Source organism: Opisthocomus hoazin, chromosome 3 (assembly GCF_030867145.1).
Source record: "Opisthocomus hoazin isolate bOpiHoa1 chromosome 3, bOpiHoa1.hap1, whole genome shotgun sequence".
In the NCBI taxonomy this organism is placed as follows: Eukaryota; Metazoa; Chordata; class Aves; order Opisthocomiformes; family Opisthocomidae; genus Opisthocomus; species Opisthocomus hoazin.
In genome coordinates, this window is record NC_134416.1 from 109,361,254 (window position 1) to 109,388,017 (window position 26,764).

Here is a 26,764-nt window from a genome sequence, read left to right on the forward strand (position 1 = left end):
CTGTCTCCTCTGCTTTATTTCTCTCAACTAAGAAAATAACTTCTTGTTTTCTCCTAGTTTCATTTCTCAGTGTAATCCCTAACCTCATTGAAAAGTTAAACTCAATAAAACAAGATTTCTCAGGCCATGAGTATGGCAGCATGAGTAAACTGCAGTTGCTCAGCTTAAGATGGCAGCTGATGTGTGGAAACTGGGGGTTCGCTGTGAGATGCTCCTGTGTCTGTTGTTGGGGAGAAAGCTGCCTCAACTAATAGAAGCAAGATGCTGCACTGGAGAATCTTGCAGCTCCTGTTTATGGCCATACATCGTAGTGAGGTCAGTGAGAAGGTATTGAATTCCACACTACGAGCTGTCAAAACTGATTTGACAGGATAGCTGCAGGCTTCCCCATTGTCCTTCAGCAGATCTTCATTAACTTGTTCCAGGGGTTATAGTATGTGCATATGGGTGGCTGCCTGTCACTTGTCTTGGTCTTGAGCTGTCCTGTCTCCCCTATCCTCTTCTCTAAACATGGAAAGTCCATGCAGAAAAGCATGAGTCTGTACTAGCAGACAACTTGCACTTGATTAAGAACCTGAACTTTCTCTTCAGGCATGAAACTCTTGAGTGTTTCCCAAAAACAGCCACTAAACTGCCCTTAACTGTGAAAAGCAACCAATTACCTTTAGGAGATAAGAGGTGAGGGGCGGATTTCTAGATAATGTGGCTTAAAAGGCTGGCCAGAGCATACATAAAATCTTGGAATAGTTGGGTGGATGCCCTGGGAATAGCTGTCTCCCACATGGAAGTTGTGTGTTCACAGGGCTGTTGTTGTTTGATGCTCTTGGTCCCTGCAGTGGAAAATGGGCCTCTACCCAGGCAGGCGAGAGTCCTGCGGCAGCACCCTGTTGTGCATCTTTGTGAAGGTAAGTGTGGCTTCCTTGCAGTGAGGGAGAGGGGGTTTGTGCTGCTGTATGCTTAAAGGACGCAAGAATCTTCAGTGAGCCTATAAGGCAGTTTACTGGTATTTGTAAGACCTATGAGATTTTTCTTACTCCTACACAACAAGAGTAAAATCCCCCCCAGAGTACAGCAACTACCCAATACGTAAGCTTACATACTTACTTTTGGGGATGCGGTTTAGCAGGCAGGGTGGTGGTGGGCTGACAGCTGGACTTGATGATCTCAGAGGTCTTCTCCAACCTTAATGAGTCTGTGATTCTTAGTCCTGAGTTCACCCAAACACCACTCAGGAGTGCTCCAGTACTAAACAAAGCATTGCTTTGAGAACTGCTACCAGTGATACCATTTCTGTGGTCCTTACTGGTATCCACCTGTGTGCAACCTCTCCTGTGATCCTCGTGTGAAATGCTTGCAAGGCATTACTGGAATAAAGACTCCCAGGGGAGCTGCTGCATATGACTAGTATCTTGCCAGTTTGGGCTCTGTTCATTGACTGCTGCCTGCAGACGCTGCTCTGAGCACACCTGGTTCTTCACTGAAGGGCTTCTTACCCTATGGCGAGACCTATGGTGGTGTGCAGGACAACAGGTACTTGCTGAAGCTTTTCTCCCATATGTACGCTTCACTTCTGGTGTGTACCCTGTGAAGAGGGGTGAGAAGCAGTTAAACTGCCTGGATTGTCAGTAAACAAATACATCTGTATATACCCACAATAATATTCGTGTTTCTTAGCACTTGAGCCATTCTAGGATTAAGCATTAAACAAATTGAGGTTGTTCCAGTAGCTGAGTTACTACATGCTGCCTCAGGCCCTTCGGGGAAAGAACAGCTTATGTGGTTGTCAAGGTAACCTTCCCTTGAATATTACCAGGCTGGCTTGCGCTTGGAACTGTTTATCAGATAGCTGTGTTTGTAAAGCTGAGAAGAGGAGCCAGCAAACAAATTTAAACAAAGTTTAACTAAAAGATGAGGACCTGGTCTTTGATCGTAAAGATCTTCCTTTCTGCCATGGGGCTGTAGCAGGTTTCACTGGCATTCAGCATGTCTAGCTTCTAATTCTTAGTGTAATTACACTCTGTCTCTAGCTAACCCTTAAATAGAGCTATCCAAGCGACACATTTCAGTACAGCTCTCTTACTAGAAAGTAGGACACCATCCTACATTGCTTGCTGTTATTTGTATTCTGTTTCTTCTAGAGGAAGAGAAACCATAAATAGAGATACTCTAGACAGAAACATGTTCTTTCATAAATCCTACGCAGCCTATTTGCCAGTCAAAATCGCTAATAAAAAAAATCAGACCATGATTTTGGTAGGAGTTGAGGGAAATACAGGAAAAGGGGGCACTAGAAGATTGAGAGGGGAGGTTCAAAGCTCCTTGGTAGGAACGCTAACTCAGCTATAAGGGAGGAGGAGCCTTGTATTGAGCCTGGGGGCTGCAGTACCAGCTTCGTCTGTTGGATCTTTGAGTTTTAGCTGTATCTAGCACTCTGGACCCCATTCACCATCAAAGCTAGAGGCTGGCTGCTGTATGCTGAACAACAAGCAGAGGTCTTGGCAAGTGCTCGACTGCGCTTTTTCTGTTTCACAGTGAAAGCAGAAACACTGAAAGGACTTCAGATCAGGTAATCTGACTGCCTTCACCTCTACTGGGTGCTGGTTTGGATCTGTCCGTGTGATGAACAATACCTCCAAGGCTGAAGGTCTTGCATGAGGCATCCTGTCTGGAAGAAACGAGGATAGATAGTCCAGGCTTGGTGGTGTGCAGCTTAAGCCACTTACAATGACTTCTTTGTGTTGAGATAGAAGTTAGTAATATTAAGCAATGTATTTTTCTCTCAACATATCAATCGTGGTCTGCATGGAAGATTTTTCCTCTGCTGACATTTAGAGCTGATGGTGTTGGGGAAGGGAACAATGTCTTTTTTTGTTCCTTTTGTTTAATGTGTGGCATTTTTAAGCACATTAGCAGAATGTCTCAGCCAAGGCAAACAACTCAAACAGTGTTTGTCTGCTGGTAAATGCAGGTAAAGTAAAGCTAAATAAGGCTTTAAAAGCAGCTAGGTACTATGTAGATTTAATTTCAACAGAAATGGAATGAGGTATGGTAATGCTGAGATGCCGTCTCTCTTAATGTCCCTTCCCTGTTTAGTTCTAGGACCTCAGTCTAAGCTGTTGTACCAACAGCATTGCGGAAGGGTGGTTCAATGTGTGGTGTGGTTCTTCAGAACACTGAAATATCTGTTGAGAAGGTAGGCCTACATGTGTTTTCCAACAGATGTTTTTCAATCTGTCAAGTGGGAGCAATAATGATTCTCCTCTTCCCAACACATGTGAGGTGCCCAGACACATCAGAAACTGGATTTCATTAAACATGCAGTGGTCCCAGTGATGTGATAATCTAAGAATCAGACCGACCCTGCTGACCAGTGTATCTTTCCAGAAGATATGAGGTGGACAACACAGTAAACCAAAGTAGCAATAGGATTTATAACCTGAAGAAAGAAGGGAAGCCAGATCTTTGGTCTCTTCTCCAGCCAGTCCTCTGCACAAATGGGGCAAAACCCTAATCTTCCATGCAGGAAAACCTGCTGATGGATGATATTATTGCATGCTGCACACTTCAAAGGAGTATATCGCTAGTAGGTCCTTCTAGGCATCTGTGCAAATACTACGCGCGTCAAGAAGCTGTGGTGGCCTGACATGGCGATTATCGGGCCGTGCTGCAATGCGTGGCTGCAAAGCGCAGCTTTGGTGCCCGGAGGGACCGTGGCAGAGTGGTGCCAGAGGGACAAGTTGTTTTACCTCACCAGAAAGAGCTGGGGAATCTAGCGATACTCCCTGCACCAGCAAGAGTTCTCCCCTTGCTTCCTCCATTCCTGGACACGAAGTGATGTGTAAGATCAGGATGAACCCTGATGCTGGCGTTGAGTAGGGCAAGTTTCATGGTTGTTCCATTGAAATTGGAAAAAAAAAAAAACCCAGCCCAAACCTCACCTCATTGCCTTACTACCTTTTTTTTAAGAAGTGCTGTTAAACTAGACTAAATTCTGCTTTGCAGTGGGAGGTGCCTCAATTATTGTTCTCTGTTTAATGAGGCCTAATATTTTTATTTGCTAAAGCTATGAGGAGACAAAATCCTCTCTGGAGAAGCCACGTGACTCCCCCACATGTGTGGTACCCACCCTTTCTCCCTGGGGATGTTCTTCTACTTCTCTGTTCCATATTCAAGCGTAACGCAGGCGTACTTTCAGGGACCGTTTGGATGCGGTAGCCTGCCAGGGAGCTATGGGTAATGCCGTTCCCCTGACCTGCTCGCTGTAGGGCAGGCACTGTTTCCTCATTCACAAGTAATCCCCTTCTCTGTCTTCCCGTGTATTTTCCAGCTGCTTCTGTATTTCACCAGAACAAGGCTTGTGACTCTTTTGATCTGTTACATGTGCCTGATGTCATCCAAGTAAGGCCATTTTCTCCCCCTTTCTCAGAATAAACCTGTATACATAAGTCTTGGGAGCTAATCTTGTATGTGACTAAAAAAAAGATTTTTGAGATATTTTCCCCCTTCCAATCTGAAATACTTTCATGCTAAGCACCTGCCATTCGATACTCCAGCAATCACCTGTCCTGGTCTGTTTGTTATATGTTAAGACGGGAAAGAGCAGACTGTGGTATCTCAGATACTTCCATTTTAGATGTTTTTTAGCTTGCTTACATGAAAATTCAAAATGGAATCCTGTGGTCACAGGAAAGTGCCTGAGGCCACTGTGCATTTTGAAAAAAGACATTTCTTGGCCCTGACGCTACCGGACACTTGTCCAGCCGGAGCCCTCTGAGCACTGGAATCCGAGGTGCAGGGAGGGTGCTGGGGAGCTGTGAAAGTCTGGCCCCCCCAGCCATTCTGCCAGCAAAGGACGCAGTGCAGGTAACGGCTCTTTCCTCCCCTGAGGAGTTTCACAAGCAGCGCACCGTTCCCCTGCTCCTAGCTTTTCAACCCTACTTGAAGTATTTTATCTGTGAATCTGCCAGAAAGAAAAATTGTGTCTTTTTGAAGTGTGTGTATAAGAAGGCTATCTACTTACAGTGTCTAAGCACAGAAAGAAATCATTTAAGTGTAGGTCATTCCCTCCTCCCCCCTACTCAAAGTTGTTTTTCCCTTATGGGCAGAATTCCCCTCATATGGAAGGAAATGAAGTTAGCTTTGTTGAATTCTTATTTACTAATGTTTGATTCTGGCATGGTAGAGATTTTCTAACTGGTCTCATTTTATCCATATGTCATCTTTTATAATCAGATTATTTTTCTCACTTGGCTTCCTTGGTAAGTTTAAGGCATATTTTCTTTTCTTTTTGGCAAGAATGCCTCTGTCATTGCAAACAGAAACGTTAATAGTAATCCTGCTTAAGCAGAATGTGAAAACGCTCGCTCCATTGGATGAAATGGCTACCCTGGCAGAGGCTGTGTAGCTTGTTCAGTATAGAGTCCTCTGTTGTTCTGCAGTGAAAAATGTTTCCACATTTTCCATGAATGCAACAGCAAGATACTGCCTGCCTTCATAGTGAATAATTAAACAGGCTGTTCAGGTAGCATTCAGATGGTCTCACAAGCAGCTTTATAAACATTTATTGAAATCCAGGCATTGACTTCTGACAGTCCTCTTCTCTGTATCCAGCATAATGCTGGTCTTACAACTGATGAATTCATAGTATGGCTGGTTATTGGAAATTCCAGCTATGATTGCAGCTCCACCCTGGCAGGCAGGGAGAAAGAGCAAGCTTGGGTGAGAGATTTCCAGGGCCATGAGGAAACTGCCGCTTGCAGACGTGGGTAGCTCCATGGGCTGGGCTGGGTGGATTCAATAGCCTCCAGCTGCTGAAAGGGATGGTCCTGTTCCCCTCACCCTGCTTCAGGTGCTACCTTTGTGTCGTTGCCTGTAGGCAGCTCAGGGCATGTCTGACCCCTCTACCAGTCAGCGCAGCCCCCTAAACTCCCCAGTTAGCGGCAGCAAACTGGGGATGGGGAAGAAGCTTCTTCTTGGATTAGGGAGCATGCCAGAGGGACAACTGGTGCAGAGGAGGAAGAGGAGACAGGCAGCTGGAAGCAGGCGAGAGCAGAGCAAGACATTCGGTCGATTCAGCCACCAAGTGCGATGGCACCCTGAACTCTCCCACAGGGAAGCTGGACAACTTCAACCAATGTATGCTGAATCCCACCACAAGCTACTGCATCTGTTAGCAGGCATCACAAGACGAAGCTTAGAGTTTGCTTGGTGTCTGTTTGAGTTACAAGCAACTATCGGGTTGCAAGATAAAGCAAGGAGGCCAAGGAACAAAAGAAATGGTGACGAGCAGATCAAAGCCACTGTCTGTGCCTTGTTCTCAATGACATGCGGGAAATCAGCTGCCCTGGAAAACGTGACATCGGCATTTCATTTGTATCAACACTGGGATCTTAGTCATCTCTTGACTGGCGGACCCAGTTCGTAGGGATAGCAGACGGATTTCATCTACTGAGCAATCTTAAAAGGTAGACGCAGCCCGGCTGGAGGCAGGAGCCATCTGGCTGTGACCCATCACATCTGGTGTGCCAAGCAGAAATAATGAGAGCCTGCATTGTTTTGCCTTTCCTCTCAGTAAATCGCTGCCTGATGATGATCAACCTATTTTTCCCTTTCTGGAGTCATTTTGCGACATGTGACTGTATTATGGTAGCTTTGGAAGGCAGACGAGTGGGGTTCTCTTTGCTGTGTCCTGTGCAACCAACCCACAGCAATTCGTGACTCTCAGAGGTTACAGTAAGTTCACAAGAGAAACCATAGGGTATGGAAGAAATACCAGGTCCGTGAGCAAACAATTCTTCCCTCAAAAGGAGCATGGGTTGTTTTAGAATGGACAGTGCCCTCAATTGCTCCGTAATGTGATGTTCTCTCACACGCTCATCCTCTCTCCTCTTTTGTTCTTGGCCAAACACACAAACCCCCAGGTACAAGAAACACAAGTACAGAGGACTCTGCAATGACACTGGTTTTGCTCATTCATAAAAGCATGCTCAGCATTGTAGTATTCAACTGCTTCTAGTGCCTGCAGTGGGTTGTAATTCTGAAACAAAAATAGATTTTCCTTTTCGGTATTTTATTACTAGAATTAAAAATACCTTCATGATTATTCCACCCTCTTGCTGGCAGAAATATTCCTCTATCTTAATGCACACTGCAAACAAATATGCATCAGGTTCCAAAGGTGAACTCAGACACTCCTCATCAGGTGGGAATATCGTAGTTACCAGGTAGAAGGCAAACAATAAGCTAATGAGCAGAGCCGGCTCGTTTGAATACCGACAGAAAGACGCCGCTAGACATGCCTGAGCAATGCATGACGTCACCCATCAGCAATAAGTCAGAATAAAGCCATAGGCAGACATTTTGTGTGCTTGAGCCGCTTTCACAGTCGTACATTTGCAATTCTTTTTTTGAACAATGGGAAATTACGGACAGACGTGAAAATGTTGTGGGATCCCTGTTGCCTCCCTTCTGCATCCATCGGTGGGCTCCGCCGTTGCCTTGGAAACTGGGAAGTCCGGGCTGGATGCAGGCAGGGAGTGGCCGCTCGGCTGCCGAGGGGCACCTGGGTGGTCCTGGGCACACGCACCGCCTTTGTACCAGTGGGAGGTTTTTGACTCTCATTTGTAAGTCTGAACATTTAGAATTTATGGTGATGTATTAAAAAATACAATAGGGAACTCCCATATCTATTTAAATGGCACTGACGGCTATGATTTGTTACGGTGTTTGCCAAAATGCAGGGTTGTGAATTGACACTTAATTCGCTTCACCGTGTGTTCATGGATGCTCAGCATCGCCGTAGGTGAGGGCACTTGCCAGATACGTAAACGTGTACCTCCCTTTAGGTACGATGTTTTCAAACCTGGAGCTATACCCCCACAAAACCTGTCTCTACAAAGAGGCCAGTACTACAGCATCTAAGAATTGGACAGTTTCCTAATAAAAGCTCAAAATCCTTAATAACTATATAATCCTTAATAAAAATATGTGAAATCCTACAAAACCCTATAAAATCCTTAATAACTGTAAAGCCCTAGGAAGCCACCGTGTGCAAGTGGGAGGAAGGCACGGCAAGGAGTGTCCAGGCGCCTTCAGGAGGGGAGTGAAGATGCTTCAAGCTGGCCCTTTGTAGATTCCCAGGAAAACTTCGGCACCCAAAAAAGCTCTTCAAAGCCTGTGTGGACCCCACAGAGATGCCGGCGATGCAGTGGTGTTTCAGTCCCATCAGCAGTGAGAAGATGTAACTGCTGACTGCTGCCCAAAAGGGCGGGTTACGCCTATAGCAAGGGGAAACATATATGCAGAAGCAGCATGAGCGATACCAAAGACTGCCTGTGATTCACTATTACAGAAATGATTCAAAGGACAATACTGACAACAGCTGGGATTTAAAGCACACAACATTCAAGACAAGTTGGTGAAAAGATCTCAGTGTCGGCACAACTCTGGATATTTTGTGATTGTCAAAGCCACATGGAATAACACCACATGTAATTCCGTGTGTTGCAAAGCTTGAGCCAGTCCATGCTCGTGCCATTTCCCAGCAGCCGAGGTTTCCGCACTAGAGGAGAAGAGGAGCTGCAGTTCCTGAGCGAGTCAATTCACTGGAGCAAAGTGAGAGCCACTTCTGCAAATATGGCCAAGGTATTTTTCCAAGGTCACAGCAGCCAAATGCTCGGCAAATATGTAGTACTTCCTTAGCCACTAGTGCTTCATGCCATGCATGAAAAAATTGAGTGAAAATTATGGCATTATGCATTCATTTATATTGTGTTAAGCACAGCTAACCTGAGTAATATGTAAACAAACCTGTCCATTCTGGCTGCAATTGCCTTTCTTCTTGATAGCAGTAATGATTTACCACACTATTACCTCACCTTTGCAAAAACCTGATGGGTTTGTAGCTGTTATAATTGCAATTGAACGGTATAGTGTACTGTGGTACTGGGATCAATAAACCGTCAGTCTGGTGTTGGTGGTCACACACCGCCTGCCCCTCCTTTCTCTCCTTTCCACAGAATCACAGAATTCTTGAGGCTGGGTGGGACCTCTGGAGATCATCTAGTCCAGTCCTTTACTCAGCCTGGGAGGGTCAGCTAGAGCAGGTTGATCAGGGTTCTGTCCTCTCAGGTTTTGAAGCTCTTCAAGAATGGAGACTCCACAACCTCTCTGGGCAGCTCGTGCCAAAGCAAAGAAGTTTTTTTCTTATGTTTAGGTGGAATTTCTTGTATATCGGTTTGTGCCCGTTGTCTCTCCTCCTGTCACTGGGCACCACTGAGAAGAGCCTGGCTCCATATTCTTTACTGCTTGCCATCAAGTATTTATACACACTGCTAAGATTCCCCTGAGCCTTCTCCAGGACAATCAGTCCCAGCTCTCAGCCTCTCCTCATGCAACAGATACTCCAGTTCCTTAACCACCCTCGTGGCCATTCACTGGACTCGCTCCAGCATGTCCATCTCTCTCTTGTACCAGGGAACCCAGAATCAGACGCAAAACTCCAGATGTGTCTCACCACAACTGACCCCCTTCCTTGACCTGCTGGTAATGCTCTTCCCAGTACAGCCCAGGATGCTGTTGGACACCCTTGCTGCAAGGGCACACTGCTGATTCATATTCAACTTTGTGTCCACCAGGACACCCAAAGTCCTTTTCTGCCAAGCTGCTTTCCATCTGGGTGGCCCCTAGCCTGTCCTGGTGCCTGAAGTTCCTCCCCAGTGCAGGACTTCGCAATTCCCCTTGCTGAACTGCGTGAGGTTCCCATCAGTCAGTTTCTCCAGCCTGTCGAGGTCCCTCTGCATGGCAGCACAACCCTCTTGGCCTATCAGGTCATTGGTAAACTTGCTGAGGGTGTGCTTTCTTACCGTACAAGTCATCAATGAACATGTAAAAGAGCGTTGGCCACAGGATCAGTCACAGGGGTACACCACCAGTGGCTGGCTCCTGAACGTTGTGTTGCTGATCTCAAGCGTTTCAGCCTGGCAGTTCAGCCAATTTTCTCTCCATCGTGCTGTCCATTTATCTGGGCCATACCTGGTCAGTTTGCCTATGGGGATGTCATAGCAGACAGCTCAAATGCCTGCACAAAACAATGTTGACTGCTCTTCCCTCATCTACCAAGCCAGTCCCCTTGGTGTAGGAGGCGATCAAGTGAGTCAGGCGTGACTGCCCCTTCGTAAATCCACGGTGACTACTCCCAGTCACCTGCTTGACCTTACTATGTTTGGAAATGGTTTTCAAAAGAATTGATTCCATCATCTTCCTAGCAACCAGCGTGAAGCTTGCTGGCCCGTACTTCCCTGGATCCCCTTCTGCCTTTCTCAAAGCTAGCAGTGACTCCGTGTTTTTTTCTTCCCGTGTGTCCCCCCCACGAAACCCCCCCTGGAGCCGGGGCGGTGGCAGCGGCCGGCGGGGGTTGCCCCAGCGGGGGCTGCCCAAAGGGGGTTGCTCCAAGGGGGGGGGTGTCGGGGGGGGTTGGGGTTCCGCCCCGCTTTTCCAGCCGGAGACGCGCCGCGCCCTGCCTGACTCCGCCCCCCGCGGGGAGCCCCGCCCCCTCGCTGCGGGAGACAACGCTGCAGCCCCGCCCCGCCACCGCGCTCCCATTGGCTCCGCGCCGCTCCCGCATGACGTCACCGGCGGGGCGGGCCGCGGCGCCCGGTTTAAGGGGCTGCGCGGGGCGCGGCTGCCGCAGAGGCGAGTGCGGGAGCGGGTGGGCTACGTGGCGGCGGGTCAGCGTCAGGTAGCGGCACCATGCGTGAGATCGTGCACATTCAGGCCGGGCAGTGCGGCAACCAGATCGGCGCTAAGGTACGGGGAGGGTCTGGGCGGGGCCCCGGGGCTTGCTGAGGTGCCGCGGCGGCGCTGGCATCTTCTCGCAGAGGGTCTTCATCCGCTGCCGGGCAACGGGAGAGCCCGGCGCCGAGACACCGGGGGGGCTGGGAAATACCGAACCCGCTCCGCCGAGGCAGACCCTGGGCGGTGGCTCTGCCCCCTCCCGAGCAGCTGCTGGGCCGGGCGCGCACAGACCGCGCTGGCATGAGCCCTGGGCGCTGCCCAGCTGTGATGGACAACACCTCTCCCCCCCTTTTCAAAAATCTCCTCTAGTTTTGGGAGGTGATCAGCGACGAGCACGGCATCGACCCCACCGGCAGCTACCACGGGGACAGCGACCTGCAGCTGGAGAGGATCAATGTGTACTACAATGAAGCTGCCGGTAAGTGTGGAAGGGAGGTATGGGGTCTCCTGCTCTGGAGGTATTCAAGACCTGCCTGGACAAGGTCCTCTGCAGCCTGCTCTGGGTGACCCTGCTTTGGCAGGCAGTTGGGCTGGGTGACCCACAGAGGGCCCTTCCAACCCTGAACATTCTGTGATTGATTCTGTGATTGATTCTGTGATTGATTCTGTGATTGATTCTGTGATTGATTCTGTGATTGATTCTGTGTCTACTCCCTTCCGATGCCCTCAAACGGGGCAGACGTGCCGGTTCACGGAGGCTGGAAAAATCCCTGAACAGGAGCTGTCACCCCACCTAAGAGCTTTGTTCTTCAGTGGCTCTGATAAAGTGGTCGTCTTGATCGAGACAGTGTGTCTCCGCAGGGGATGTGGGGAGGCAGAAGGGAGCGCAGCAGGGGTGTGGTGCTACTGGCCATGGGGCTGTAACGGGGTGCCGGTTCCTCCCGCAGGTAACAAGTACGTCCCCCGGGCCATCCTGGTGGACCTGGAGCCCGGCACCATGGACTCGGTGCGCTCTGGCCCCTTCGGACAGATCTTCCGGCCCGACAACTTTGTCTTTGGTGAGTGAGCATAGGGTGGAGGTGTCCCGACGCGGGAGCTCCCTGTGCTGAGCTGGGGTGACTGGGTCCCAACAGCGCAGGGGGATGGAAGTGATCCACAGAGCTCCCTTACAACCCAACCCATACTATTCTGTGATGGGTGAACCCTGCGGGGCGGGAGGAGCGGGACCATCTCGGTTCCTCCCCGGGGCACTAACATGGCACCCGGGTTCTGGTTCCACCCTCTAGGTCAGAGCGGGGCTGGCAACAACTGGGCCAAGGGGCACTACACGGAAGGTGCTGAGCTGGTGGACTCGGTCCTGGACGTGGTGAGGAAGGAGTCGGAGAGCTGCGACTGCCTGCAGGGCTTCCAGCTGACCCACTCGCTGGGCGGCGGCACGGGCTCTGGGATGGGCACCCTCCTCATCAGCAAGATCCGGGAGGAGTACCCCGACCGCATCATGAACACCTTCAGCGTCATGCCCTCGCCCAAGGTGTCGGACACGGTGGTGGAGCCCTACAATGCCACCCTCTCGGTGCACCAGCTGGTGGAGAACACGGACGAGACCTACTGCATTGACAACGAGGCCCTGTATGACATTTGCTTCCGCACCCTGAAGCTGACCACTCCCACGTACGGAGACCTCAACCACCTGGTGTCGGCCACCATGAGCGGCGTGACCACCTGCCTTCGCTTCCCCGGCCAGCTGAATGCCGACCTGCGCAAGCTGGCAGTCAACATGGTGCCTTTCCCCCGGCTGCACTTCTTCATGCCGGGCTTTGCCCCTCTCACCAGCCGCGGCAGCCAGCAGTACCGAGCCCTGACGGTGCCCGAGCTGACGCAGCAGATGTTCGACTCCAAGAACATGATGGCCGCCTGCGACCCACGCCACGGCCGCTACCTGACGGTGGCCGCCATCTTCCGGGGCCGCATGTCCATGAAGGAGGTGGACGAGCAGATGCTCAACGTGCAGAACAAGAACAGCAGCTACTTTGTGGAGTGGATCCCCAACAATGTGAAGACGGCCGTCTGCGACATCCCCCCGCGCGGCCTCAAGATGTCCGCCACCTTCATTGGCAACAGTACGGCCATTCAGGAGCTCTTCAAGAGGATCTCGGAGCAGTTCACGGCCATGTTCCGGCGCAAGGCTTTCTTGCACTGGTACACCGGCGAGGGCATGGATGAAATGGAGTTCACGGAGGCTGAGAGCAACATGAATGACCTGGTCTCCGAGTACCAGCAGTACCAGGATGCCACTGCTGATGAGCAGGGGGAATTCGAAGAGGAAGGAGAAGAGGATGAGGCTTAAGTCCCCTGGTATCAAAGGGACTTCTGTAAAGCAGGCATGTGTACTGAATGACTTCTGATAGTGGTGGTGAAGCATGTTCTCTAGAAACCGTGTACCCAGTTAACCTCTCAGCACTTGTAACTTTGACAGATTTCTCAGTGTAACAGTTCTGAATCCCAGTTATTGCAGTGTTTTTGTCCTTTAATGTTAAGAGCACATAAAGGCATGTATTCTAGATCGTGTTTTCTGTCTTTCTTAACATCTCTGTTGACCACAGAACAGCTATTCAGCCTGTGTGGCAAGAAGTAAGTTTAAAGACGTCAGAAACCTTGCGGCATAGTGGTGTGCCCTGATCCACTGAGGCTTACATATTCTCAAAAGGTATGCTTCTCATGCAGATATCTTCATGTTTTTTCTTACAGGACTCAAACATACCTGTATCTTGAGTGAAAATGGAAAGCCAACTTAAAGTCCTAAACAAGGCAAGGACAAACACCTCTAACCCGTTTTACAGTTTAAGTCAGCGTAGGAAATCTTCCACTTGTCTGTTGAAGTCCTCGGCAAAACGCAGGTGTAGATGATGCTTTCCTTCTGGCATCAGAAGCAATCTTAAAATAGAAAAATCAAACACCAAATAATATAGGTTATATTCTGTGAGTATAGGTAATTAAAATATCTGATGCTTTATCCTAGTATCTCCAAGTGCTGTCCCTATGTACATCATTCAGAATGTGAACACAGCAACAGTTGAAGCAACAAGAATACTACTTCTCCTGCTTTGGGGAGGATAAACTAAGCTTAAAATGAATTTTTGTGTCCTAGACCCAGTTTCTACGAACCTTTCTGGTGGTCTGTAAAGAAGATAACATTCCAAAACTTATGTGAGCAGGATGCATCATCAAAAGGTATGGGGAGAACCTGAGCTCTCTTGTCTCTTTCAGAGTACAGTGGTTGTGCTTGGCAGTGAACACATTGAAGACTTCACTGCAGAAATGTAAATTTCTTGTCACTGCCCAATCTTAGATGAAGTTCAAACACTAGCTAGTCTTTCTGCTGAAAGACAATCCAAAACTAACACCATTCCTTCATCCATTAAAGTAAAAAGGGAAGTCGGGACTTCTTCAGCTATAACAAAAGCTTAGAAGTAGTATCTGTGAGGAAAGTTAAATCTTTGTAATACTGATATGAGTGTGAGAAGCCTAAAATGCCACTTGCCATTGCCTTCTGTCTGGGAAAAACTTCTACATCAGGTATGTACTTCTAACACTTCTTTTCCTTACATGGGAGTGGGAATTTTTTTTATTATATTCTACCCCATACTAAGCAGTTTCAACAGAGGTAAAGCCATCTTGGCTGATAATTTGCTTGATGTCATCTAAGCCCCACTACAGCAAGAGCAATCTTTCGGTGGTGACAAGTACTGTTTTGTCTTGGGGAAGAGAGCAATAGGGTGTGAACACACCCAGCTCTTTTTAGCACTTTTGTCTGAATTTCATCAAGTATTTCTCTTCAGACACCAAACAGCACACAGATGCACAAACCTATAGCACTGTGCATGCTGTTAGCTACTGCTGGTAAGCCACTGCAATGCTACCTAACTTTGGCCATATAATGCAAATACAGAATGATGGCACACTCTTCTACCACGAGAGAAACAAGCAATGTATCTGCACTACAGTCCGCAACAGCTTTTTCTACTTTACTAGACAAAAATCAAAGCAAGAAAAGCTGATGGTAGAAGCATGTGTTACTGAAATATACTAAATTTAAGGTTTTACATCTCCAGTGTAGCAAGGCGAGAAGGAGGGGGACCACGTACCTAAGTTTTACTTTCTGAAAACACCATTAGTCTGATTTCTTTTAAGTGCACATAGGGGGTAGCACTTCAGCGTGAAGACCTGCAAAGACCCACTTTACATTTTATTGGATAGCAACTTCTAATGCTGTTTCCTCCTTGACTTGTCTTCCAAAGAGAAGCTATTGGATCCTTGTCTAGTTTTTTTGTGATGACTTGGCTTAGTCAGCATTTGGAGCATTTCAGATCTCGGTGAAACCTAACAGGATGATAAGTGTTCTGAGCAGGGAGTGTGGGAGTAACTAACTAGCAGACGTGGAATAAAGCACTTGCATGTGGTTGTTAGGAAGGTCTCTTGTTCTCATTCTTCCTGTAGCATAATGCATTTCTATGAACATCAGGGCTGACTTTTTGAGATGAATATATCACCCAGTTTTTCAGAGTTGACACCAATGAAGCAGTTCCCTTCTACTCTGCATTCATAAAAATGGGGTTTGTTCTCCTAATTCTTTCCTTCAGTGTTAACCACTGCAGTCTGTTATTAAGTAGTAATAGAATTCCTTCATTTGTGTGCAAATCTGTGAAGAGCATTCAGCTGATGAAATCCCGGCTTTTTATAGGAAGCATTTCTGGAGTTTTCAAATGAAGCAGATGGTGCCTCAACATTTTTCTTGTTTATAAAGTAGTATCTCTGAGCACAGTTGTACTTCTATTTTCTCATTCAGGTTTTCTTAAACACTGAAAATTCACGGGACAGTTGGAAAAACAGTCCTTGAGGATGTTGCTCACATCAAAGCAAAGCAAACATCAGCATCCTGTGCTTCTCCCGAAGAACTAGGAATCTCTTTCCATTCATAGCATATAAAAATCACTGCTTTACTGAATAGGACAGAAACAAGGTTTCTCATGGCAAAAGGAATGCAATGGCTGTAACAGATGAAATTTGCTTGTTTTGATAAATGTTAGGGAGTGGTTCTATCTGTGAAGTAGAAAGAGGAAAAGGACCTTCTTTGGTTTCTCTTGAAGGAGTTTAGGAAGGAGCTTATGAAAATATTGTACTTCTTCTATCACAAGAAAGGTCCAGCTACACTGTTTGCATTGTAACTTGCTAGGGGAGTTTGGAATAGCGCTCTCTGGCAGAGACAATTTATCCAAATACTTTTTTTTTTATGCTGTGGGTTTGAACTGCTTCATTTCTTCAACAATGGTTTATAAATACTCCATCACATAACTTACTGAGAGCCTTTGATGTGCTTATGAATGTATTCTGCATGAGCTTGTGGGACCAAAGGGTCTTTCTCACCATGAATTATAAATGTGGGACATTTAATATCTGGCAGCAACTGTTGGCAGATATTACCTAGGGAGAAAACAAATGAAGGTCACACTTCATTTTAAAATAGTATGAAAGACTGAAACTGCTCTGTAAAGGACTGTGAACTCCACTGGGTTCTAGCTACTGCCTCTCCTTGTGGATAGTGCACAACTAATCTACCGGACTGTGTAATCAGGACTTTAATTAACATTTCTTTCTCCAAAATGTTACTTCACTGAAATCTGCTTCATTAGTGGATATCAGCACAACTGGGTAGAGCAAATGAAGTACTTCTGTCCCACGTCTCCCCCAGGCTCTCCTTGACTGTTCAAAGCGAACACAAGCATCTCTTTCCTGGCTTTTTTCTTTTCAGCCTTAGAGTCTAACCCTCCTTCGTGTTGATGCTATATTTTATTACACTGGTTGTCAGGTTGTAAGATTTGCTACTTCTATCAGTAAGTTAACTTTGGTTGTCCTCATGCCTGTTCCACCTTCCTGACCATTTGCTGTCTACAGTGAATAACCATTTAATACAAATTGTACTAGGACTCTGCAAAGATTATTCTCCCCATCCCACCCTTTCATCTTACAGAAGCTCAAGAATAATTTTATGCTTACTAGTCTTTAATCTCACTAGAAGTAATTTTAATGCTTTTCCTTAAAGGAAAATCCCCCCCCGCCATGTTTTTTCCTCATCCCTTAGTAACCCAGTTTCCAAAATCTTTGCCTAACTTCCCGTGCTCTCGCAAGAGAACCTTTGGGCAAAACATACTTGAGTTTTACGTTCCATTTATCTTTGAGCTAACTTTGCCCTGTTTGTACTTGTCTCCTTGCAGCCACTGACAGCTGTAAAGTTAATGCTCATACATGCACATTTTCCTTAGCTCCAAAGTCATATGCTCTTTCACAGAGTTTTTCCAATTGTTTGGTTATTTATATAGTCTTAGTTTGCAGTTCTACTGGTTAAATATTTTCATTTAGAACATTTCACTCCTAGTCCTCAAACACGTGCATAAATGTTGACTGTTTTTCAGAACATGTAACAAGTAAATTTAGGTTATTTACCTAAGGGCATAGTTGGCAGTCAAACTATTATTTCCTAGTTTCCAATCCTAAAATGGTTTTGTACTATAATCACTAGATTATATTTACTCCAAAAACACAGAACAGCAAGAAGAATCTTGAATTTTGCAGCTCTATGCAACTTGGTTTCAATAAGTGTTGGCACCTTCTGGAAGTTTATTTCTTATGGCATTTCACACTAAAAGCTGTCCAATTTAGGGAAAATAGTCTATTTCTTAAAAAGAGCTTGGTTGAGTTTTTGACCAACAAAGGCTTTGCTGTCCTTTTATCTCTGATGGGTTTTATTAACCCCTTTTCTTGTATTTGCCCTATCCGCACCTTCTGTGCAGTGTGTCTTAACCTTAATTCCAAGGAGACCTGCTTGTAGTGTCAGTTGCTCCACCCCCCCCCCCAAGCTACACCTGGAAAAAACCTGCAGTCTGCTGGTTGCTTGTCTTTTTTTAGCAAACGTTTGGCTTCTCCCAATATCTGACCCAGTTACACCATCTAGGTAATTCATCTCTCTGTTACATGTCTCCAGATGGCTTCTTTTTTACAGTCATGCCATCTCATAGTGTTTGAGGCGTAAGCAGGCAGCAAAAGGATGTCATAGCCAGAGTTTCCTGGCCTGGGTTTTGGACTTAAGAATAAACTAGTTTTAAGGAGATGCGTTCTAGAAAGGGTAAAATAAAATCAGAACATAATTTGTTACATCACTTTACTGGGAGAAATTCTAGTACCATGTTGCTGATCCTATGCAAAAATTTATGGAACAAATACAAAATGAAGGAATGTTTTCCTTGTCGTATCACCTGTCTTTCATTGAGTGGTACAGGAAAATGTGTATAAGAGAATAACAGACTCCTTGTTTTCTGTATTATGTATATCTGTTTTAGGCAAATTAAAAGTAATTTTCCTCTGAATTATCACAGAACTGCAGGTTACTATTCATGGTGTCCTTGGCTGCAGAAGTCTACGTGGAGTAACTGAAGAAATCTTCAGAGATAAACATTTAATAATTATATTGTCTTGTTTAACTATTCTTGTTGGATTTTAAAACTTTTAAGCTATGTCAATAGTGTTTTTTAAATGTGTTTTGTTAATTCTGAGTTCTCCTGAACTTACTTCCTTTTTAACTCATATGCTACTAGGTTTGAAATAGTGCTTCAGCTCCTGTTTACAGAAACTGGAATGAACACGCCTCACTTTTGGGATATCTTAACGATGTCACCAAGAGGTAATCCTTCCACACTAAGAGAGGAGAGGAGAAAAACGCTTGAGCAGAAACCCTCCTGTTCAGTCTGCACAAAAGCAATGATTTAATAACGTAGTTTTGTGGTGGAACAACAGGAGAGAGTCATCAGCTAATGTTTCCCATAAATGTGTTTTCCTCCTGTACCTTACTGGTTATGTGAACCAGCTACAAAGTAATGGCTTTATTCATGAGTCTGTGAGTCAGACCCAGCTTTTAATGCCATATGCAGAGTCCTTCCTTTACTGGCTGCTAGGAGTACTGTTAGATTTTTTTTTTTTTTTTTTTTATCCAGAACTGCCTGCTACTACAATTGCTTCAGTTTAACACTGTAAAAGCCTTACCACCTGACTTTTCAGCAAAGCGAGATATTCCATCTACCCAAGCCTCACAGGTTTTTGCAAAGTATTGATGTCCATACATCTCTTCCAGTGGTTTCTTGACTTTTTCACTCCATTTTGAAACATCTCGGATGCCTACATAAAATAACATTGAAATATGTTAAATCCTTTCCAGCAACAAGATACAACCCACTATTGTCAACACCTAATATGAGTAAGTTTTCAAACCAGATCGCAAATGCGTATTTCAAACTTGAAACTGCACTGAAGGGTTTCAAGTCATTCATAGTATGGAAAGGGTATAAAAAAAGGCAGGCTTATGATCTCTGCTGGGGTCTTTCTGAGTTCCAGACGACTGTCTTGTTATTATGGTCACAAGGAACAACAGAAAAAAATAATCAAGGGACTCAGTCCTAAAACTTCTCATGTTTCTTTTTGGAGGGCTTGCATGCGAGGAGCTCAGGGAGGTACCTTGTGTATAAAAAGGGGACTGTTTCACAGCAGTGTGCCAGAGCTGGCAATTCATTTTATATCCTTCAGCTTTTTGCTTTGGCTCATGGATGGAGGTTCTTCCATGACTCCTACCAGTGTTCGGAGGAAGGAAGCTCTTACTAAGGCATTCCAGCAGGCTGACATCATGGTACGTTTGCCATAGTCTTACAGAAAAGCAAGCAACTCTACTTAGTGGAGTCCTGTGACTCATGGCAGGCTGGCTAAAGCTGTACAAATAATCTCACATTCTACTTATTATCAGATGTACCTTCCCCTCCCCCCCTAAAATTTTCAGTACTGCTCACAAACCAGATATCCACAAGGGTGACTTTCACTAAACTGTATTTCAGCTGTACAGCTTTGTATTGACAAAGCCCAAAACAATGTTGGTATCATGAGAACTTGAAAGAGACCTGAAAAGTAAACAGCAATACATGCTACTAGCAAAAGCTTTTGGCTGGCTTCAAATGGGAATTAAGGGAAGAAAGGAATGAGGTGTTAATTAACAAACAGAACCTGTCCAGCCACATGAGCAAGGCAGCAGTGATTGAAAGTGTTTTAGAACGGCATCTGATTGGAAATGAGTTTGCTCACCCCAGGCTAGCTGTTCCTGAACAGCTGTTTCCCTCATGCAGTCTAGTGTTCTACCCTTGCAGCTGGCCATAGTTTAAAACGGACGGGCGGACGGGCGGGGGGAAACCGATGCTGAAAGGACATAGATACCAAATAAACGCCTTTCTCTCCCACCAAACCCTCCGCTGCAGCCGAGATGCGCTGCTGGGCCAGTTGTGGAAGGCTCACGCGGCTGCTCTCAGTGCTCCATCGGCCGGAGAGAGGTGTTGAAAGCACCAGTCCACGAAGAGGTTAAAAGTCAGCACTGCTGTGGGAGCTCTGGGTAAAGTAAGACTCCTCTTTTTTTTCAATTTTTTAATTTACATTTTAGCCTGTTGGCTGATATTAACTGGCATGCATTACATAACTATATCATAAAAAATTCATAAATATAAAAGCGTGTAAAGAAATAGAGCAGCACTTTTACAGAGATAAAAAGCATTTTGCTTACTGAATTAAAAAATATTCAACTACTACCACCAATGAAAGCTTTAATATAGGTGAGGTAAGTGCACATGTGCATACATACACTTGTAATTTAGCTGAAACCAGTCAAATATCACAGCTGGTATAAATCAAACTCCAGTCACTGAAATGAAACTACTGGGTTACATTTGTTGAGAGCCTGCACGGTTAACTTGTTTAATTTCTAATTCGAAAGGAAATACAGTCTCTTTCTGAGGTCACTAGCTGTTTTTGCTGTTTTCCTTTAGAGTGGCAAATGACCAGATTCTATTACATGAGTGGAACAAGGATCAAAAATCCCATGTTTCTTTACTTTGCAAAGGTTTTGTAACCACAGTAATGAACATTAAAGGAATGCAAATTAGAAAGGCATCCCGGGACACTTATTTGAATGATTCATTTGCCTCCTGAACTCAAATGGCAAGTTTTGAGCTTGTTTTCTTACTGTCTATGTATTATATAGGCCCTAGAGGCAAAAGCTGTTATGTGCTAGCCCAGTGATTTTCTGTGGACCTTGTTTAAAGGTTGTGCAAGACGTGAGAAAAGAAATCCAGCCTGGGGTCACTAGTATTGTTTGGAACTTATTTTCAGGAATTTGTTACAGCAACAAAGATTTGACTTTCTGAAAACTACTGATAAGCTATTATAACTTCTGCTTTTCAGCAGTGTAAGTTGATAAGGACTTGTTAAAAATTCTATAATGTTACCCCAAGAGTAATTGTTAGGGACTTTCTCACTATAACTTTAATCTATCCCTATACTTGGTGACTTGGTGAATCTTGTGTCCTGTTCCTTTAGGTTTGTTGGGTCCTCAACTCCGTCTCTGCTTAGCTGTTACATGACTAAGATTCTTAGGTGCAAGAAGAAATTAAAATAATTCTTTTAGGATACAATATTCAGTTTGTACATACCATTATAAATTCTCACATCCTCTTGAGTAACGGTGGCATTTGCTCCCCAGACAACCAGCTTGTGGATAAGAGTTGGATACTTTGCAGCTGCAATGAGTGCTGTAATTCCACCATAGCTCCACCCCAGCAACGAGAACTTCTTAAATTTCAGTGCCTTGATTTGTACAAGAAAGTTATATGAAAATCATCAACTGGTTTTATGAGCACATATCAAATATTTATTGAAAACTAACAGTACAGATTTAGACACAACACTACATAGCTGAACTATAGTTAGCTTTCATAATTACAAAATACAATTTTCCTCCTATACATAAACATACTTAAGGTCAAATATTTTGGGAAAAAAAAAATATACCTGCTCTTCCAATTTTCTACAACTATTTAATGAAATAGGCAGTAGCCATATTAGATTTTTGCTGCATGTAAAAAACCCCTCTTGCAATTAAGATAAGTTTATTTACAATGGAGAGTAAAGACTTTTTCAGAGAGCCTGATGGTATCAAGAATCTGTGGGTTCTCCAAGACCAAGATGAATTCAAGAAAAAGAGAAGTTAAAGACTCAAAAAATGTTTAAGACTTAAAATTTAAGACTTGAAAAACTCAGTGATCTAATTTACTGATGCTAGCTAATCTGAAAAAAAATTAATCTGCTCCGTAACAACCAAAAAACACTCAAAGTATTTGCTACAGGATTGTATCAAACTTTAGTGCCTAATTCACATTTTTTCTGAGGCTTTTAAGTGTACATTTTAAATGTTACTTCATGGTGAACTCAAATTCAAAACATTAATAATGAAATTCCTCCTTCTTCAAAAGGAAGGCTCAGGGCAAAAAATATTGCAAACAAGACCTTAATTCTCCCTGACTTGTACAATGCTTTCCACTAGCATTTCAAAGTCTTGTTTCCTGATGCCACAGCCTGTGGCAGAGGATACCAGCAGGGGCAGGAGAGATGATTTTGTGTGTGGCGTTCATTGGGCAGAGGGTGCGGAAGGCAAAGGCGCTCGGTAGCAAACGCGCCTGGAGGTTGGGCCAGGAAGATGCTCAATGGTTAAGCAGTATTTGCAATTTTGCATACAGAAGCCTCAGTTTGTGAACTCTTTTGCAAACAAACATAAAGGTTTCAAAGGGGTTTCTTTTGGTTTTGTTGGTTGGTTGGTTTGTTTGTTTTCCAGGAGTTACAGCTTTTTAGATGTAATTAAGAATGATAGAGTACTTTTGGAGGAAAAAGAGCAAGTTAGTTGAATGAGCTGTTTTGGTGCTTGGTGTTTTAGTGTTGGACGTCCAGGCCTGCCTTCTTTGGACAGAAGCAAGCAGAAATGCAGGCAATGAGAGAAACAACTACAGAGAGAGCAAAAGTAGTTTCTAGCCTGCTTATAAACTTGATGCTTAAGTGAGGCATAAATTTATCAGCCAACTCAACACCTAGCAAACTTCTATCACCATAATAAGGCTTTTCTGGTTTTGCTTCTTCCTTGGTATTAGGCTCCCTGTGGCGTTGTTCAATATTAGATTTCACTCTGCTAAGCTATAGTTACTAAAGAGCAAAGAAATAAGGTAGGGGAAAGAAAAGGACATTTAAAGTAAGAGCTGACAGCAAGAAAAGAGAACTTAGAATTTTAGCAGCTGATCACAAGTTGGCCCTGGCCTGCTGAAAAAGTAATCTCTGACCAACTTTCAGTGTCTTGCTGCTGAAGGGTTACTTGTGTCTTGGCAAGCTTCAGGAGTTGGTAGCAGTGCTTGTAAAGCTTAAGTTTTTGCTGTTGCTGCTGCTGTCCTCCTACCGCCACTAGCAAATTATGGATCTCAAAGTCAGCTGATGGGTGGAATAACTGATTAAAATTTTTTGTTCTTCATACCAGTTTATCTGCCGGTGCTTCAGCTGAGGTCTATTTGCCTCCAGTATCTCTCCTGTTTACTAGCCATTATCTTGATGCATTCTTTGGGTTGTCTCGGGGTGCCTCTCCAGCAGGAGGAATTTAATATATCTTTTGCGGCCTTCCAAAAACCAACATGATGTAGCAGATGTGTTGAATATGGTATGCATGTTTGCTTGCTTTAATGTTGATCTACTTACGGGACAGACCTCTACCTAACATTGGCAATAGCCTGGGAGATGGCTGCACGGCTGGTTGCACAGCTCAGTTCTGTGGGTGATTTTGTGCTGGCTTTACCCCATAAGTGAACAAAATCTCTTTTGAAATCACCTCCTCCATCCAGGCGTGTGTGAAATGCAATCAAATGATCACATATGCTGTGACAGTAGTAACTTACAACAGTGAGCTGCAATACAACAGCACTCTGCACTGTACGCTTTCATTGGATCACAGGGACTATACCACAAGTAAGAGTTGCGGCTGATGTACAGAAACCTGGAGAAGCCCAAGCTCATCCTTTCGCTAGGACAGTAGCTCTGAAGGGTAAGAACCTCTTAAATATCAACACCAGATTATTTCCATAATAACTGTTTTAATGCTATTGGCCTTTGCTAGCATTAGACACTGGGATGGAGTGCAGCAAAGCAGACTTATTTCCATTATACTCCTTTTATTTCAAGAAAACTCCTTCACAGAACACATACGGTGATGCAGAGTGGTGTCCTCTGCACCAAGGTAAATACCCTGCAGAATTTCAGCTTTTGTTATTTCACAGAAACCTTCAGGACTCACAGCTCCAGCAGAGATACCAGAATCTGAAGGAGCGTAGAATAAAGGTTCTGAAGGCTCACCTACATGGATGGGCTTTTTGGCCGAGTGTAGGCCAGATGATGTATGCAAATCATACATCATTATAAAGCCCTCTGCCGGAGTTGTGACTTAGTTTTATTCTGGAAATCCTAGTTGGGATGATTCCTTGGGATTTGTGCTATCCTTTATGTTATGCTAAAATAGAAGCAAGTTACCCATGCTTGGGAAGATTTTAATAATTTTTATTATATGCTTATATCAACTAACATCTTCAAAAAAACAGGATGCTACATCTCATTTATTTTGGCAGCTTTAGAGACTGGTAGGCTGCTGTCCTGTTTGACTGGAAGCTATGTGGTTACACACTCTTTGGTGACAGCTCTGTTTTCTATTTTGCGTTTATTAGTATTTGAATAGAGGCAGGAAAGGGGGTTACAACCATTCAGACTGAAAGCTTGTCACCTATCCATGGCACCATCTTTATTTTCTTTGTTTGCGTAGCAGAAGAAATTGGTGATTTACAGCGCAGAGAGATTGCTTTTATGGTTAGAGGGCAAAACTGTGTCTTAATCCTGACTCCGCTGTCAGACTTATTCTGTTTTGCTATGCAGAATGCTCCAGGAAGGCTGCATTTCCAGTTTCAGATGGCTTTCTGCAAGGTTACTGCTCATTACAGAAATACAGTTGGACTGACTGTCTGAATCTTGTCTCATATTTTGGGAATTTTAACGCTCTGCCAACTTTCTTAGCATGGCCAAAGAGATTGTATAGCTTAACATAACAAAGCCAAAATATTAGTTAAAACTAAAGCAGAAAATAGTCTTAGCACTCACAGGACAGAATAAAAGAGGAGCACAGAAACATAGATTTGAAATAAAAAATTCTGCAAGATGGAGAAGTAATAACAGCTTTAGGTCATACTCCTTACAATCACAACAGCTGTATTAGTTGTTAAGATCTAGTACAATCGATTTCCCACACAAATTATTTCAGTAATATGCTGTAAAATGCAAAGTGTCAAGTTAATTTTTAGAATTAAATGTTTCTTGAAATAGGCTGCTCAAGGCAAAATGCCAAGATTCTATCAGCTAGAAAATTTTCTAAGAACCTTTCGCTACTGTAATCCTTTCAGTTAAACCACTTAGCATAGACTTTGTTTTTTATATACAGTTTACCTAAACTTACTTGGATCTTGGCTGCAAACCTCTCAGGGCAGGGTCTTGGAATAAAAACATATTGCTTTATAATTAATTCCCACTGCTGAACCTCTATGTATATTGCAGAAGAGACGGAAGAAGAAAATATTTTCCAGAACAGCATGCATCTGCCCAGCTTTAAGCCTTCATTTGTATGCTCTTTTGCATAACTTGCTGTCTGCTGGAAACAACCTGCTTAACAGTATTCTTCTTCCTTCTTAAAATTTAAGGAAAACAGCTTTTAAATATATATATATATATATAAAAATATAAAAATCTCAGGACAAATTTACCTGCATAAGATCCACAGCATCTTTTGCATCCCTCTCAAAGAAATCTGGAGGAAAGTCTCGAGATGGAGGAATGGACTGTCCATATCCCCGAGGATCCCAAGCAACAATTGTGAAAAGTTGCTTATTCACTGAAGCTGTGGTCCAAAATGAGTTTGACCACTCCCTGAAACATCATTTTTCAATTAAAATAACCACTATATAATACATACATAGTATACATACTTTAAATGGAAACTGGGGAAGTTTGTATCTTAATTCTAAAAAAGAGGTTACCGGTTAACTGAAGTCCACTTTATCTCCAGTTGTCACTAACCATTGCAACTCTCAGACAGGAAGTACTACAATAAAAATCTTTAGAAACATCTGCAGTCTGCTCAGAGCAAACCATTTCTGGTAGGCACGGAAGCTTATCAGAAACTCTGCTCTACACAGGTGCTTTAATACAGAAGCTTAAACTGAGTTACCTGGGTAGGGATTTATCTTTAACAGCTTTAAAGCACTAGCATGGTTATTGCTGTTTATCTGGACAGCACGGAGGAAACTGCAAGGGGAGGAATACACTGACTCTGGCTACAAATTTGTAGGTGAAAAGTGCTGTGCGAGACACTGGTTCTTATCTGACAAAACACTTCTATAAGAATATTGGTGCTTACAGTTGAGCTTTAAATACTTTGCTGCCTGAGGAGACAGTGGTGACACAAAAGCACAAAATTGTAACTTTTGATTTTTCTAATATGTATGTTACCAAAATAAGTCAAATAAGCAATTTTTTCTGATGCCATCTTTTATTGATGGCTCAGACCTTCAAAAGGGTGAAAAATTAGTTACTCTAGTCTGTTGCACTAAGCTATCTATGAACGTTATCATGAAGGTAAGACTCCAAATGACTTATTTGCATTATGGTCATGCAGTAACAGTATCACAAGCGATCTGAATGCTGTGTTTTCTTGGTTTTCTTAGCACTTTTCTAGTTAGAAAGAGAAGCATCACTCTTGTTTTAATGTAGTTTACAAATAGTCTAAAGACTAATTGATTCTGTTGACTTCAAAGCATTTATAGTGTTGCCACAACACACTTACTAGTCTGTTAATATTGTCGGTAGTATACAATAATACTGAAAACTTAGTATGGGTACAAAGGGAAGAAGGATGTGACAGAATGTAAAGATCACCCTCCCAAGTTGCCCAAAAATATTAAACCATGAACTTAATAATGGTAAAGATAGTAACCCCATTACTGTTTGTAATAATGCTAACTGAACAAAAGCAATATACACCTAA

General features: G+C 44.2%; 2 protein-coding genes across 2 annotated transcripts; one reads left to right on the forward strand and one right to left on the reverse strand.

The window, feature by feature from the left end:
- Positions 1-10,669: 10,669 nt before the first annotated feature.
- LOC104326198 (tubulin beta-1 chain) lies at positions 10,670-18,155 on the forward strand. Its single transcript, XM_075417217.1, has 4 exons — positions 10,670-10,806; positions 11,104-11,212; positions 11,682-11,792; positions 12,021-18,155. The coding sequence occupies exons 1-4, from the start codon at positions 10,750-10,752 to the stop codon at positions 13,079-13,081; spliced, it is 1,338 nt and encodes a 445-aa protein (XP_075273332.1). The 5' UTR covers positions 10,670-10,749; the 3' UTR covers positions 13,082-18,155.
- BPHL (biphenyl hydrolase like) lies at positions 13,503-26,266 on the reverse strand. The gene is given in 9 exon segments (XM_075417265.1): positions 13,503-13,668; positions 16,092-16,215; positions 18,829-18,960; positions 21,306-21,459; positions 25,485-25,618; positions 25,621-25,647; positions 25,949-26,025; positions 26,138-26,162; positions 26,230-26,266. Coding segments are annotated over 9 exon segments (798 nt in total). The 3' UTR covers positions 13,503-13,580.
- Between the last annotated feature and the right edge of the window lie 498 nt (positions 26,267-26,764).

Excerpts from the sequence above, each read along its gene's own strand:
- LOC104326198 (XM_075417217.1), top strand. The coding sequence starts at position 10,750 with ATGCGTGAGATCGTGCACATTCAGGCCGGGCAGTGCGGCAACCAGATC. Across the intron at positions 10,807-11,103 it reads GCAACCAGATCGGCGCTAAG|TTTTGGGAGGTGATCAGCGA; the intron begins GTACGGGGAGGG and ends AATCTCCTCTAG. Across the intron at positions 11,793-12,020 it reads GCCCGACAACTTTGTCTTTG|GTCAGAGCGGGGCTGGCAAC; the intron begins GTGAGTGAGCAT and ends TCCACCCTCTAG.